Source organism: Fukomys damarensis, unplaced genomic scaffold, assembly GCF_012274545.1.
Source record: "Fukomys damarensis isolate Sample0158 unplaced genomic scaffold, DMR_v1.0_HiC HiC_scaffold_2, whole genome shotgun sequence".
Taxonomy (NCBI): domain Eukaryota; kingdom Metazoa; phylum Chordata; class Mammalia; order Rodentia; family Bathyergidae; genus Fukomys; species Fukomys damarensis.
Genome location: NW_022900914.1, coordinates 26028925 through 26041929, shown reverse-complemented (window position 1 = coordinate 26041929; position 13005 = coordinate 26028925). Strand labels below are relative to the sequence as shown.

At 49.7% G+C, this 13005-nt stretch overlaps 1 protein-coding gene and 1 pseudogene across 1 annotated transcript; both read left to right on the top strand.

Moving 5' to 3' along the window:
* Positions 1 to 261: 261 nt before the first annotated feature.
* Positions 262 to 1122, top strand: LOC109117793 (annotated as a pseudogene).
* Positions 1123 to 9991: 8869 nt separating this feature from the next.
* Positions 9992 to 12605, top strand: LOC104856469 (myosin light polypeptide 6-like). The gene is given in 4 exon segments (XM_010615899.1): positions 9992 to 10055; positions 11526 to 11683; positions 11870 to 12350; positions 12353 to 12605. Coding segments are annotated over 4 exon segments (852 nt in total). The 3' UTR covers positions 12502 to 12605.
* The last annotated feature ends 400 nt before the right edge of the window (positions 12606 to 13005 follow it).

The window sequence follows — 13005 nt, the reverse complement described above, 5'->3', positions numbered from 1 at the left end:
TTACCCAAGTTTTGTTTGTTTTGTTTTGGAGACAGGGCCTGGCTATGTAGTTCAGGCTAGTTTAGAACAGCAATCCTCCTGCCTCAGCCTCCCAAGTACTGGGATCACAGGTGTGCGCCACCATGCAAATCAAATGCAAGTTACTCTTTGTGATGAAAATGGCAGCCTCACCAATTTGAGAATTTATCAACATGGATTGGTATTCCTGGACCTTCAGAGTTACGACAGTGATATCCAGGAAAAAGAAGAAACTGACAACCTTTTGAGCAAAGTAAAAGAGAGAATGAAAGAACGGAGCCAGGCTGGTACTGGGCGGGTAAAGGTTTATCAACCACGGTTCTAGGAGGGGCCGTCACCAGATCCCGGCCCACTGCCGATGGGGAGCCTGCTTGGGTATGACACAGGTGAAGTAGTAGATGGTGAAGGTTCACCTCACCAGAATATTAAAGTTCTACACTCGAAGCAGTTTGGAAATAGTCTCATCCTTAGAGGGGAGGTCAATGTGGCAAAGAGTGGTTTGGTATATGCCCGGCCGCCATGGGCAGGGGCAAAGGCCATCTCACTATAAAGACGTACTGGTGCTGGGAGGTGGAGATGGACGCATAGCATGTGAAAGAGTCAAAGATGGCCACTGTGGTACAGACGCACGTAAGAAATATGCGCAGGGCCAGTGGTGCCCCAAGCTCTAGGTCCTGAGTTCAATCCCTGGTACTACAAAAAAAAAGGAAAAAAGAACTGCACAAAACATGTAGTGTGACATCTTAGATAATCTTAAAGGAGACTTATCAGACTCTAACAGAAGACTGTATTCCAGTACTGAAGGGTTCAACCAAGAAGAAAGAGCCTTTGACTATGAGATTAACAATTTGACAGCTGTGCCAATCTCCACATCTGCAGAAGAAGATTCCACACGGGAGTTTCTCAGACGGATTGTTGATCTCTCAGTGAAAGTAATGAAACAGGATGGGAAGTATTTACACAGGGGAACTGTGTCAGTTTCACAGAAGCCCCGTCACACTGTGAAGAGCACCTTGGGTGACTGTATTGTCCTGTGGAATTCGCAGAGGAAATGTCTCTGAGCCTTCGTAGTTGGAATTGTGGGTATTTTGCACTGAAAGATGAATATCCTAACTATGTGTGCTGTGGATCGCCTTCCTGACCTCCAAATGCTGTACCTGCCATCAAAACGAGTCAGGCAATTGATGCGATTTCCTTAAAAGTTTTTCTTCTTAAATATTATTTTTAATTTAAAAAAGCAAATGGAAAAAGTATATTTTGGGGTTTTTTTGTTTGTTTTTCTGTTTTTGTTTTTGGTACCGGGGATCGAACTCAGGCCCTTGCACTTGTGAGGCAGGTGGTGAAACCACTGAGCTAAATCCTGGGCCCCAGAAATGTACATTTTGATGGGGTAGGGTGTTAACTTTTTGGAAGTTAGCGGAAGAACAACGAGCACAGCAAAGACCGCTAAATGCACTGACTCCCTAGAATGTGATTTTTGTTACCTTTTATTTCTGTGTGGGTTTTCTGTTTTGTTTTAATTTTGGTAGAACTTAAATTTGGATCTTTAGAGGGATGAGCATCATTGTTTTGTTTGAGAGGGAAGTTCTTGATGGTTTTTAAAAAATTGACTTAGATTTTATTATTTACTTATTATGGTACCGGGGGGGTCAAACTCAGGACCTTGTGCTTAAATCCCTGGCCCTTGATTTAGATATTAAAATTTGGTGCTTTTAAGAAAGAATTAAAAATGAGCTGGGCATGGTGGCACACGCCTGTAATCCCAGCACTCGGAAGGCTGAGACAGGAGGCTCCCTGGGAGTTGGAGACCAGACTGGGCTACATAGTTAGTTCGAGGTCAGACTCAACTACATAGTGAGACCCTGCCTCAAAAAACAAAACAAAACAAAACAAACAAACAAAAAGAATAGCAAGGGGGCCGGATTTAGCTCAGTGGTTCCATCACCAGCCTTGCAAGCACAAGCACAAGGACCCAAGTTCGATCCCCTACAAAAAAAAAAAAAAAAAAAAGAATAGCAATTCTTCAGTTAAAGAATTAAAGTTACAAGGTGGGGGGGAACGCTCCTATTTCTGATACCTGAGTCTGTGGCACTCAGGAATGCTGTGTGCCTTGGCCGGAAGGAGCACGCACGTTGTATAACCTTAAAATGTCATTGTGTTCTGTGGGATTGCTTTAGGTTCGAGACCTAACAAATAGTTATAAATGCATTATACTTTGAAGCTTCTTAACTATAACAGGCAAAACATGCTATTTTGGCCAGCACCACTCTTGTCCCTCAGGGCCACTACTGTCAAACTACCTGCCCAACAGTGGCACACGTCTGCAATTCCAGCAGTCTGGGAAACTGAAGTAGGAGGATTGAAAGTTTAAGCTCAGTCTGGGGCCACTTAGTGAAACCCTGTCTCTAAATAACAAATTTTAAAAAGAGCTGGAGATGTAGCTCTATGTGAAAGCTGGGTTCAATCCCCAGTAGCACAAGAAGAAGTGGGGAGGGCACAGAGGAAAGGAGGAAGGAAGAAAGAGAAATGTCTTTGCTTACAAGATCCCAGTGATGAATGTAACTGTGTTGTATACCTAATATGTACCAATAAATTTAATAAAGATAAAAAAAATTAGGCAGAGCTGGGTGTGGTGGCACACACCTATAATCCTAGCACTTGGGAGGCTGAGGCAGGAGGATCGCTGTGAATTTGAGACCAGCCTGGACTACATGGTGAGTTCCAGGTCAGTCTCACTAGTGAGACCCTGTCTCAAAAAAAAAAAAAAAAAAAAAATTAGGCAGACACCCCAAAACTACAGGCCAAAGCAAAATATGTCCCCCCTGGCCATGTATAACAAGAGAGTATCAGCTGCTGCCCCTCAGGAGTATGGAGCTAGGAACTAGCTGGCATTCTCAGCTTGTTTCAGAAGTCTTGGACTCTGCGTTATGTCTCCTTGTGCTAAATTCTGGGTGGTTTGTCACTGGACAGGGTCTGAGGAGGTCCCCTGAAGTGGAGACAGGGAAACTTCACTCACCCCACCCCCAGGGCAGGTTGCAGGTTGCCTGAACTTTATTACAGAAAAAGAATTTTCAGGACCCACCAGTAAGAGGTGAGGTATAAAGAGATTTTTTTTTTTTTTTCCTGGTACGAGGGATCAAACTCAGGACCTTGCACTTGTGAGGCAAGCATGGCACCCCTGAGCTAAACTCCATGCCCCATAAAGAGATTTATTAGGCAGAATTTTACAAGAACGCATTCAAGGAAACAGGGTAGAGGGAACGAGGCCCTTGTCGCCACAAGCTGAGATGACGTGGTTCCCTACGGTGAATTATCTAGGATGTGCTTTCTGCTGCCTGTTAGGTTTGCCCTTCCGGTGGACCATGCTAGAGTGTAAATAGTTCACCGTGTTTGAGGCTGAGATCTGCTGTCCTCTCCTAAGGGTGGGGTTGGTTAGAGGGAATGTGATTTACTAGTGAAAGGCTCAGGCCCAGAGCCCAGTGTACTGGCTGATTGTCTTTCAGACTCTTAGGAATTTTTTCCTATTTTTTTCCCCTGAAAGGTAAAAAAAGCTTGAATAACTTTTGTGTCCCAAAGCTACAGTTTTTTGCTTTTGTTTTTTGTATCAGGGATGGAACTCGGGTGCCTGAGCTTTCGAGGCAGGTGGTGGCACCACTGAGCTAAATCTCCAGCCCTTGTTTTTTTTTTTTTAAGAAAAATTTAAGAAATTTAAAAATTTAAGAAAGTACAATTTTAAAACTAGTTTTCCTTGTCTCCTTCCTCTTCCTTCCTTCCTTTCCTTTCTCCCCCTCGCCTTTCTTTATCTATCTTACCTCAGAATGGCCCACCCCACGAGCCAAGCTGTGAGTTATTTCTTTTTGGAACCTTCCAGTGCCCTGCCATTCTGTCATCACAGAGGGACAAGGTCCTGCTAAGGAATAGCTGAGAACACACACAGCTGACATGATCAGATGGGCTTGTGAGGTGTGTCCTGAGAAAAGAATGTTGAACTAGAGAAATTGCCTCTGGAAACACCCGGCTCTGCCCAGGAGGTGCTTCTCGATGAGGTCCACTGTTTTCCTGGCTTTGCAATGGCAGGTGGTGGCTGAGAACCCGGAAGCAATTCCTCATTTGCCAGTCAAAGGGCAGATTTTTAGATGAAGAGAAAAGTGCAATTGAAATTCCTTTTTAGAGCCAGGGATTTAGCTCAGTGGTGCCACCACCTTCCTCACAAGCACAAGGACCCAAGTTTGATCCCCTGTACCAACCAACCAACCAACAAACAAACAGAAAACCTCCTTTTTAGACAGGCTTAGTACCATACCTGTATACTCCCAGGAGGCTGAGGCAGGAGGATTTCAAATTCAAGTTCTGCCTGGCCACCTTAGTAATTTAGGGAGATTCTGTCTCAAAAAATAAAAAGGGGTAGGGGGCCGGAGATTTAGCTCAGTGGATCCACTGCCTACCTCGAAAGTGTGAGGTCCCCCCCACCAAAAAAAAAAAAAAAAAAAGGGTGGGAATGTTGCTCAGTGGAAAGGCTGGGCTCAGTCCCCTGTGACACACACACACACACACACACACACACACACACACCTCCTCTTCTTCCTGCTCCTTAGAACAGACCTATACATTTCCCTTCTAGCAGAGATGCCAATGGTTTCCTGGCCCTGGCAGATCTGGACAGGAGAAGCACAGGGTGCAGTGGCTACTGACTCGGCACAGGCAGCTGTGACCTGGTGAGCCTAGGCTGATGGGAACGTAAGACACCCACTGCTAACACCCACTGAGTACCGCCGTACCCACACCCTGCTCCGCGCCCTGCACCTGACCACCACCCCTGGGCATGTGCCATCAGCTCGGAGGCCAAGGCCACCTGTTCAAGACCACACACAGAGCTAGGAAGTGTGACACTGGTGCTTAAGCCCTCCCAGCCTGGTCCCAGCACCCGTGCTTTTCCTTTTTCCCTAGTTTGTTTGTTTGTTTTTTTGTTTTTTTTTTTCCCCAGAGACAGAGTCTCAGTATGTTGCCCAGGCAGACCTCGAACTCCTGAGCTCAAGTGATCCTCCCGTCTCACCCTGCTGAGTAGCTGGGACTGCAGAGGTGGGCTGTTAAAAGACAGGATCAAAGCGTCTGGCCCTGACCTCAGAACCCCCATAAGGACACACATTCTAGCAAGGGCAAGGGTGGCAATGGCAAACGGCATATTGGCTGGCAGAGGCTTCCTGCTTTGTAGGACCAGTGAGTTCCTCTCAGATTGGATACTTGTCAAGTAAAAGTATTATTTATTTATTTATTTGGGGGTTTTTGGAAACAGAGTCTTGCTGTGTAGTCCAGGCTGGCCTTGAACTCACAGTAAATCCTCCTGCCTCAGCCCCTGAGTGAGGGAGGATCAGGGTTACAGGCGTGCGCCACTATGCCCAGCCACACTTTCAATTTTTTTTTTTTTAAGAGACTTTGAACATTACCATCATTTCACAAAGTCGGTGTAATTTCAGTGCAAATATATCCCTAGAAGGACATGCTATCACAGGTCAGTGCTGTAAACTGGGAGACCTCTCTTGGGAAAAACCTTTCTCCATAGCCGTTATTTTCCTCATCGCGAGGGGCTGGTAAAATCTCCTTACGGGTGGCACCTGTTTAAGGACCCCCCCCATCTGGGGACCATAGCGATGTCTCCCCCCCCCCTTTTCTGTGGTGGTGCTGGGAATGCTGAGACCCAGGGCCTCGCAGACGCTAGGCAAGCGCTCTACCACTGAGCCATGCCCAGCCCTCCCCGCCCCCCATTGGATCCACACCAACACCAACTCCACTGGGGGGCTCAGGGAAGCTGAGAACCTTGCCTGATGACACACATTGGCAGGACCAGGTTCCAAATCCAATTCAATTGTTTGTTCCGGGGATCGAACTCACACACTTACGCTTTCGAGGCAGGCGGCGGAATCACTGAGCTAAATCCCCGGCCTCAGCAGTCTTTTTTTGATGGATCTCAAACTATTCGCGGGATGAGCTGGCGGCCACCATATTGGTTCTTGAGCCAGGACCCGGATGTTCAGAGACCGCAAGAGGGAACAATGTGACGTCACGGACCAGGCTGCAGTCCTGGTGCGGCTGCGAGGGTTCAGGGCGGGATGGAAAGCCCTTGAGGCCACAGTGTTTTCTCATGGAGCCTCAGGCTGCCCTAGCACAGGGATGGTCACCTAGGGCTGGCAGGGAATTTTTGCAGTCTGCAAGTAAGAGCGTGGTTTGTAACGTCAGTTTTTATTTAGCAGGATTTTCCTGTGGAATCAAGGGAGGAAGGAAACTTGACACCAGCTTGATAGGATGCTACTGGGGGGCGAGGAGGAAAGAATAGAGTTCATGCGCTTACTCAAAGACACCTCCTCAGGACCTTTGAACCGGTGTTTCTGCTTCTTGGAACACCTACCTGTTCTTCTGGGAGTTCCCTGACTCCTCCTGCCACCTGGAGGAGTGGACAGCTCAGAGCCACATCTGCCCACATCCCAAAGCAGTGGGCACTCAGAACTGCCCTGTGCATAGGTTCCCGGCCCAGCACCTGGGGCAGTAGATGCTCCCTCCTGAGGCCCACGGGAGCAGCCTTGTCCTGCCCTGGGTAGGGTCAGACCTGGAGCCTTTCCTTCAGATCTTTGTTACAATCTGCAATTCTATATCCAGGCGATTGCCTCTGCCCCAGTACTGGGGATTGAACTGTGCTACATCCCAGCCCTTTTTCAATTTTTTATTTTGAGGCAGGGTCTCCCTAAGTCACTAAGTTGCCCATGCAGATCTCAAACTTGCAATCCTCCTGCCTCAGCCCCAAAGAGTGCTCGGTTTACAGGTGTGTACCACCAATCCTGGCGTAGACAGCTGTATTTTTGCTGGCTCTCGTATCTGTAGCCCAGCACAGTGTCAGAGGCCTAGCGGGCGCACGCTGTGTTTGTTGAGTGCCTTCCCTTTGCCAAGGGCTGCCTGGTACCCTGGCCGTCTCTCTGCTTTTCACTCTAACACTGTTCTTATCGGTGGAGGATGGGGACAAGAGGGCACAGCCACCTCTAAAGAGCCGATCCTGGGCTACTTGAGGTTGTGCTCTTCCCAGCGCAAGGTTCAGACTGGGCTTATAGTTCTCTGGTACTGAGGACTAAGGAGTCTTTACCTACTGACCAGAGCTGAATGCTCTATATTCGGCTCTGTAGACTATCTGTTCTATATGCCCCCACCTCCGTGGGGGGGAGCGTGCCAGGGAGAGCACTACGCACCTGTCTTTCCCGTTTGACCACTGAGGGGCAGTGTTGCTCCACAAGGAAGAGAACGTAGGTAGGGTTTATTGCGTGCCAAATGCGGGAGTCCGCTTGAATACACACTTTGATCCACAATCGCGCAAGAGATGGTTATTTTTAAGAGATCTTTTAAAGGCGAAGTAAAGAGGATCGAGAGATTGAAGTTCCCGGTGTTTCATGCCTAGTAAATGGCTCAGCCCCAATCCAGACTCAGGTCAGCCTGACCCCCGGCTTCTCCTGGCTCACTGGGCCTCTCCGAGGCAGATCTTTTGGAGCTTGTCCCGCAGCAACGCAGCCTCCCTGCCTCACCTGAGTCAACATATCCCACTTTCCAACTCCCTTCGGTGTGGGGCTCGAACCCGGGGCCTCTCAGATGTTAGGGAAACTGTGCCACTGGGCAACAGCCCCAGCGGGTTAAAATTTTTTATTTTGACCTTGTGGAGATGAGAAGGAGATCTGGGAGTGGAGGGAGGTGGGAGGGCTGGGAGGAGTAGGGGAGGTGAAAAGAATGAAGATACTATGTGAACATGTACCGATTCCCTATGGTGGATGTGTTTATTATATATCTCAAGCATGTTCTAATAAGATAACGAAAATACAATTAAAATACCCAACAATAGAGAAGTGGAAAGTAAATTATAGGGCATACTATGGACACTGTGTAGTCATTAAAGTGAAACAAGTTAGTCTCACACAGAGAACTTTTAGACAAGGTTCCATTTACAGCTCAGGCTGGCCCTGAACTCACTATGAAAGAAGCCCAGGCTGGCCTCAAACTCACCACAATCCTGCTGCCTGGGCTTCCCAAGTGCTGGGAATACAGGTGTGCTCCACCATGCCCAGTTCATACAAACTTTTGAGACAGTCTCACTAAATTGCACAGGCTGGCCTTGAATTTAAAATCTCCTTGCCTCAGCCTCCCCATGTAGATGGGATTATAGGTGTGTACCACCACACCCTGCTGTATCCAGTATTTGATTGTCCATATTAAAACAAGGGCCACTGTCTTGGGTCTAAAATTTAAAGATGAATATCAAACTGCCAGTGTTGAGGTCAGAGGCCAGTATTCTGTTTGCTTGGGGAGCGAGGAGGTCAGCAGTCCTGCTCCTCTTCTGTCTCATCCTGTGTCCCAGCCCAGCCCTCCCAGCTGCAAGGAGCTGACACACCGATGGCTGTCACTGCTCTTCTTCAATGGCCCCTGTGGCTTCTAGGGGAAACACCTCTCCTTAGCTTGTGTGGCACCAGGAAGCCACGGGGCCACCTGGAGTGGTGGGTCATGAGGGCTTTGGACTGGTGGGGCAGCTCTGAGCTGGACTCTCCTGGTTGCCTCTCTGTGTCCCCACTACTAGCAGACACCTCCCAGCCCCAGTGCCCAGAGCCCAGCCTTTGGATCTGAGTGGTGGCTCCTGGCACATATGCTGGCCTGCAGTGAGGGCTCCTAGCTATGACCCTCAGCTTTCTTTCCTCAGTCCCTGGAGAGTCCAGTACCACCTGCAAAGGCAGTCACTCTCCACAAGGTGCAGTCCCAACAAGCGGCAGGGGCACCTGTATTGCTTGGGGCATGCAGAGGAAGGCACTTCCTGAGTCGTCTTTCCTGTGCTCACCAAGCACCTCCTAAGCTCCTAGATGTTAAATTCCTTGAGGGCAGAGACATGCCTATGATCTTCTGGGTGCCCCCCTTGATCCAACACAGCCCTGTGTCTTCCGTGGCATCTCTAGGAATATTAACTGGTCAGCTGTGAGGGGCAGCAGGCATGGCAGGTCACCTCAGGCCACTGTCATCTGAAACAGAGACAGCATCATGTTGGGAGCCTGTTGCAGCCCAACAGAAGACTGTGAGGTGCTTTCTCCTTCCTGGTGCAGCACGGCTGTTTCAAGCCACAGGCATGAGACCAGGAAGCCTGAGTCTGAGGGCTCTGGTCTGGTGGCAGCTGTGCTCAGACATAGGGATTGGGAGGGCCTACTCCTGCGGTTCGAGCCGAGCCGGAGCAGCCTTGGCCATCTGTCTTCTCCTAGTCCTTAGCTTCTTCTGGCATCCAAAGAGATGTAAATGACCTGTATGCAAACCCTATGAGGTGTCTCCCCAGTCCCAGAAACTCTGCAAACCAGATGACTAGGATCTAGAACTCAGCCTCTCCAGGAAGAGTCAGATAAGACCCCCTCTGCCTGCACTGGCTTGGCTCCAGCCTTGTCTCTGTCACCCTCCACTTCCAGCTCCCCCATCCACTGACACACTAAAGCCTGCTTGCTCTGGGTTTGCATATCAGGTAAATTCTCTAATCGTATGCATTTGCCTATTCCTGGCCCATGACTAAAGCACCTTGCATACTGGTTGGCCTCCCTGTGCATGTTCTCAAAATGTAAAGCCATCAGATGTTCTTTAAGCACTCTGAGCATGTTAAGTGCATGTTATCTTTGCACTTAGCTAAGTAACACATTCTACATTATGACATTCAGACTATCAGGGAGGCCTTGTGTACTTTATCTCCCTCAGAACTATAGGAAAAGGCATTGCTATTATTCCTGTAAGAGCTGGGCTCTCAGCTGAGTGTGGCGGCACAGGCCTGCAATCCCAGCACTCTTTGAGGCTGAGGCCCGAGGATCTCAAATTCCGGCCCAGCCTGGGCAACTCATTGGCTTAGCGAGACCCTGTTTCAAAATAACAAATCAAAAGGCTGAGGATGCAGCTCAGTGTGAAGGCCCTGGGTTCAATCCCCAATATGCACACGAAAAAGATGGAGACTCGAGGGACCCACTCAAGGCCACTCCCCAAACAGTTCTCGGGTGAGACCTAGAGCTCTTGTTTGGTGGCCTCGAGGTCCAGGCCCAGTTCATGTCCTGAAGTAGCCCCCACAGCAAGTAAATACACTGCTGCCACCAGGAGAGAGGAGAAACTGCTGGCACCTGAAGCTTGGGGGCAGGCGAGGGTGGGTATGGGGGGTATTGGCCTTGCAGGCAGGGGGTTCTGAAAAAGAGGCTGCTGCAAGCTTGAGACTTTGGGGCCTGCAAAGAGATTTCCAGCTTCCAGATACCTTTGCTGCTCTCTGAAAGTTCCTTAACAGGGAGTAAACCCTAGCAGTCTAGGTCCCACTCTGCTTCTTTTTGGCTAAGTGTCTTGGCTAAGTGACTCAGACTTTGTTTAATCACCTGTTCATGATTATATAGAGTCTATTTTAGAGGGTTGTGAAAATTATATTTTTAAAATTTTTGAGACACAAGGTCTTGCTGTGTAGTCTAGGCTGGTCTTGAACTCATGGCGATTCTCCTGTCTCAGCCTCAGAGAATGCTGGGATTTTAAGGATGTGCTACCATGCCCGGCAAAAATTAAATTTGTACAAAACACATAAAACTAGGCACAGTGGCACACACCTGTAATCCCAGCATTTGGGAGGCTGAGGCAGGAGGATCACAAGTTCAAGGCCAACCTGGGCAACTTAGTGAGACTCTGTCTCAGATCAAGTAAAAAGGGCTGAGTGTGTAGCTCAGTGGTAGAGGATTTACCTAGTATACATGAGGGCCTGGCCTCAGTCTCCAGCAGAGAGAGAGAGAGAGAGAGAGAGAGAGAGCGACAGAATATTTTATTTTAAAAAGCAGTCCTGTGTTCAGTTATAGATTTACCTCCAACCTCTTATCATATTAAAAGTTTATTTAATAAAACGTACCCCCACTCAGATACATGAGAAAAGGGAGATATGGCTCAAATTTGTACTAGGACTGAGACTTATTTGAAAGTAGGACCTTTCCAAAGAGAAACTAGTGGAAACTGCATTTATAGCATACTTCTCTGTGCCTGTGTACACACAGTACTCTGTGTGTGTGTTTGTTTGTTTTGGTACGGGGGATTGAACTCGGGTCCTTGCACTTGGTAGGCAGGTAGCAGAGCCTATATTTTTGTTTAATTTCAGTAACTACCACAGCACCTCTACCAGCTCTGTCATTGTATCAGCTATGTATCTCCGTCCCCATTTGCTAGACAGGAAGGTAAGGCTCGAAGGGAGTTTGGCCCAGATTCGCAGAGCTGGGAACCAAATCCTGATTCATCTGATTCAGTGCATGGTCTTCCCCCAGATCAGGGCGGCTGGAGCGGGGAGTTGGAATGGTGATGGGCAGGAAGGAGAGTCAGGTGGCACAAAGAGTGAGGTGGGGGCAGAGTGGGGACAGAAGCACCAGCTTCAGCAGCGCTCAGACGGCTCCTGTCACCCTTAAGGCCTGCAGCTGCAAGCGTTCTGGTTCGTTTTCATTTTTGTTTTGCAGCTGGGCTGGTGAAGCAGCTCTCAGCCCTACGCAACTGGGTGGTACGATGTGCGGACCCAGCCTTGCGTGGGAGGGCGTTTCAGCAGCGGGCAGCTCTTGGGCCTCCTTTCTGCTCCTCCAGCTTCCGGTTCGTGGCTCTCCCCGCTGTTCGCGGGGAGGTAGGGACCAGTGCTTTCTTTGCCTGTTAGATTTCATTAAAGATGAGTTCCTTTCGGAACTTGCTCAAGAATCAAGATGGTGGGCACCGCGCCTGGCAGATAAGGGGTTTGGGGGTGAGGAGGGGAGTCATGGGTAGGGGGTGAGAGGGATGGGTGGGGGGGCAAGGGGAACCCGAGGGCCGAAAGGTGGTAGGTGTGTTGCAAAGTCTAGGGCCCTGTGGTGCTGAAAAGCGACTCCCCAAGCCCGAAACAGGAGTTTGTAGGACTGGGATAGAAGCTGGAAGGACTGGACTTCAGTTGCTGGCCACTCCCTTCTTCTCGGAGCAGTGTGACTTCACCGAGGATCGGACAGCAGAATTCCAGGAGGCCTTCCAGCTGTTTGACAGAACAGGTGACGGCAAGATCCTGCACAGCCAGCGTGGGGACGTGACGAGGGCCCTGGGCCAGAACCCCACCAACACCGAGGTGCTCAAGGTCCTGGGGATCCCCAAGAGTGATGAGATGGATGTGAAGGTCCTGGACTTGGAGCACTTTCTGCCCATGCTGCAGACCATGGCCAAGAACAAGGACCAGGGAACCTATGAGAATTATGTCGAAGGCCTCTGGGTGTTTGGCAAGGAAGGGGATGGTACCGTCGTGGGTGCTAACGTCGGTCGTGTCCTAGTCACACTGGGGAGAAGACGACGGGAGAAGTGGAGGCGCAGGGGGCAGGGCATGAGGACAGCAGCGGTTACATCAGCTATGAAGAGCTCGTCCCGATGGTGCTGACTGTCTGGGGATATTCCCAGTCTTCCGAGCCTGTGCCTCGCCCTATGTGAGATTTCCATATGGCCCCAGAAGCTCCCCACAAGCACCAGCAGAGGACCAGAGCCCATGCCGTCCAATTTCAAGGCTAGCCATTCTCTCCCTTTTCCTCTCCTAAAGGCCCAGACAAAAGAGTGGGAAGAACAGCCAGGGTGTGGGCAAAAAGCCCTAAGGTCACGGTGCAGGACCCAGGGTTCATCCACCATCCAGGGATGACCACGGAACAGCTGGCCTCTGGGCACAGGAGACTGGAATGGGCCGTGGACAGGGCAGGTGGAGAGCACATCTGGTGAGAATTGTGTCACCGGGTCCTGAGGTCTCAGGCTGCCCTGGCCCCTGGGATCACCCAGAAGCTTCTAATGGTTTTAAACTGTTGATGCCAGGTCCTGCTCCCAAGGTTGGGAGGTCTCTGGGCTGCGGCACAGAGCAGCAGAGCTCCCCCGATGGTCTTCGTGGGTGGCCAGGCAACCCCAGGGGACAGGAACCCTGGACTGGGTACCTCTCCTCTTGCACACAAG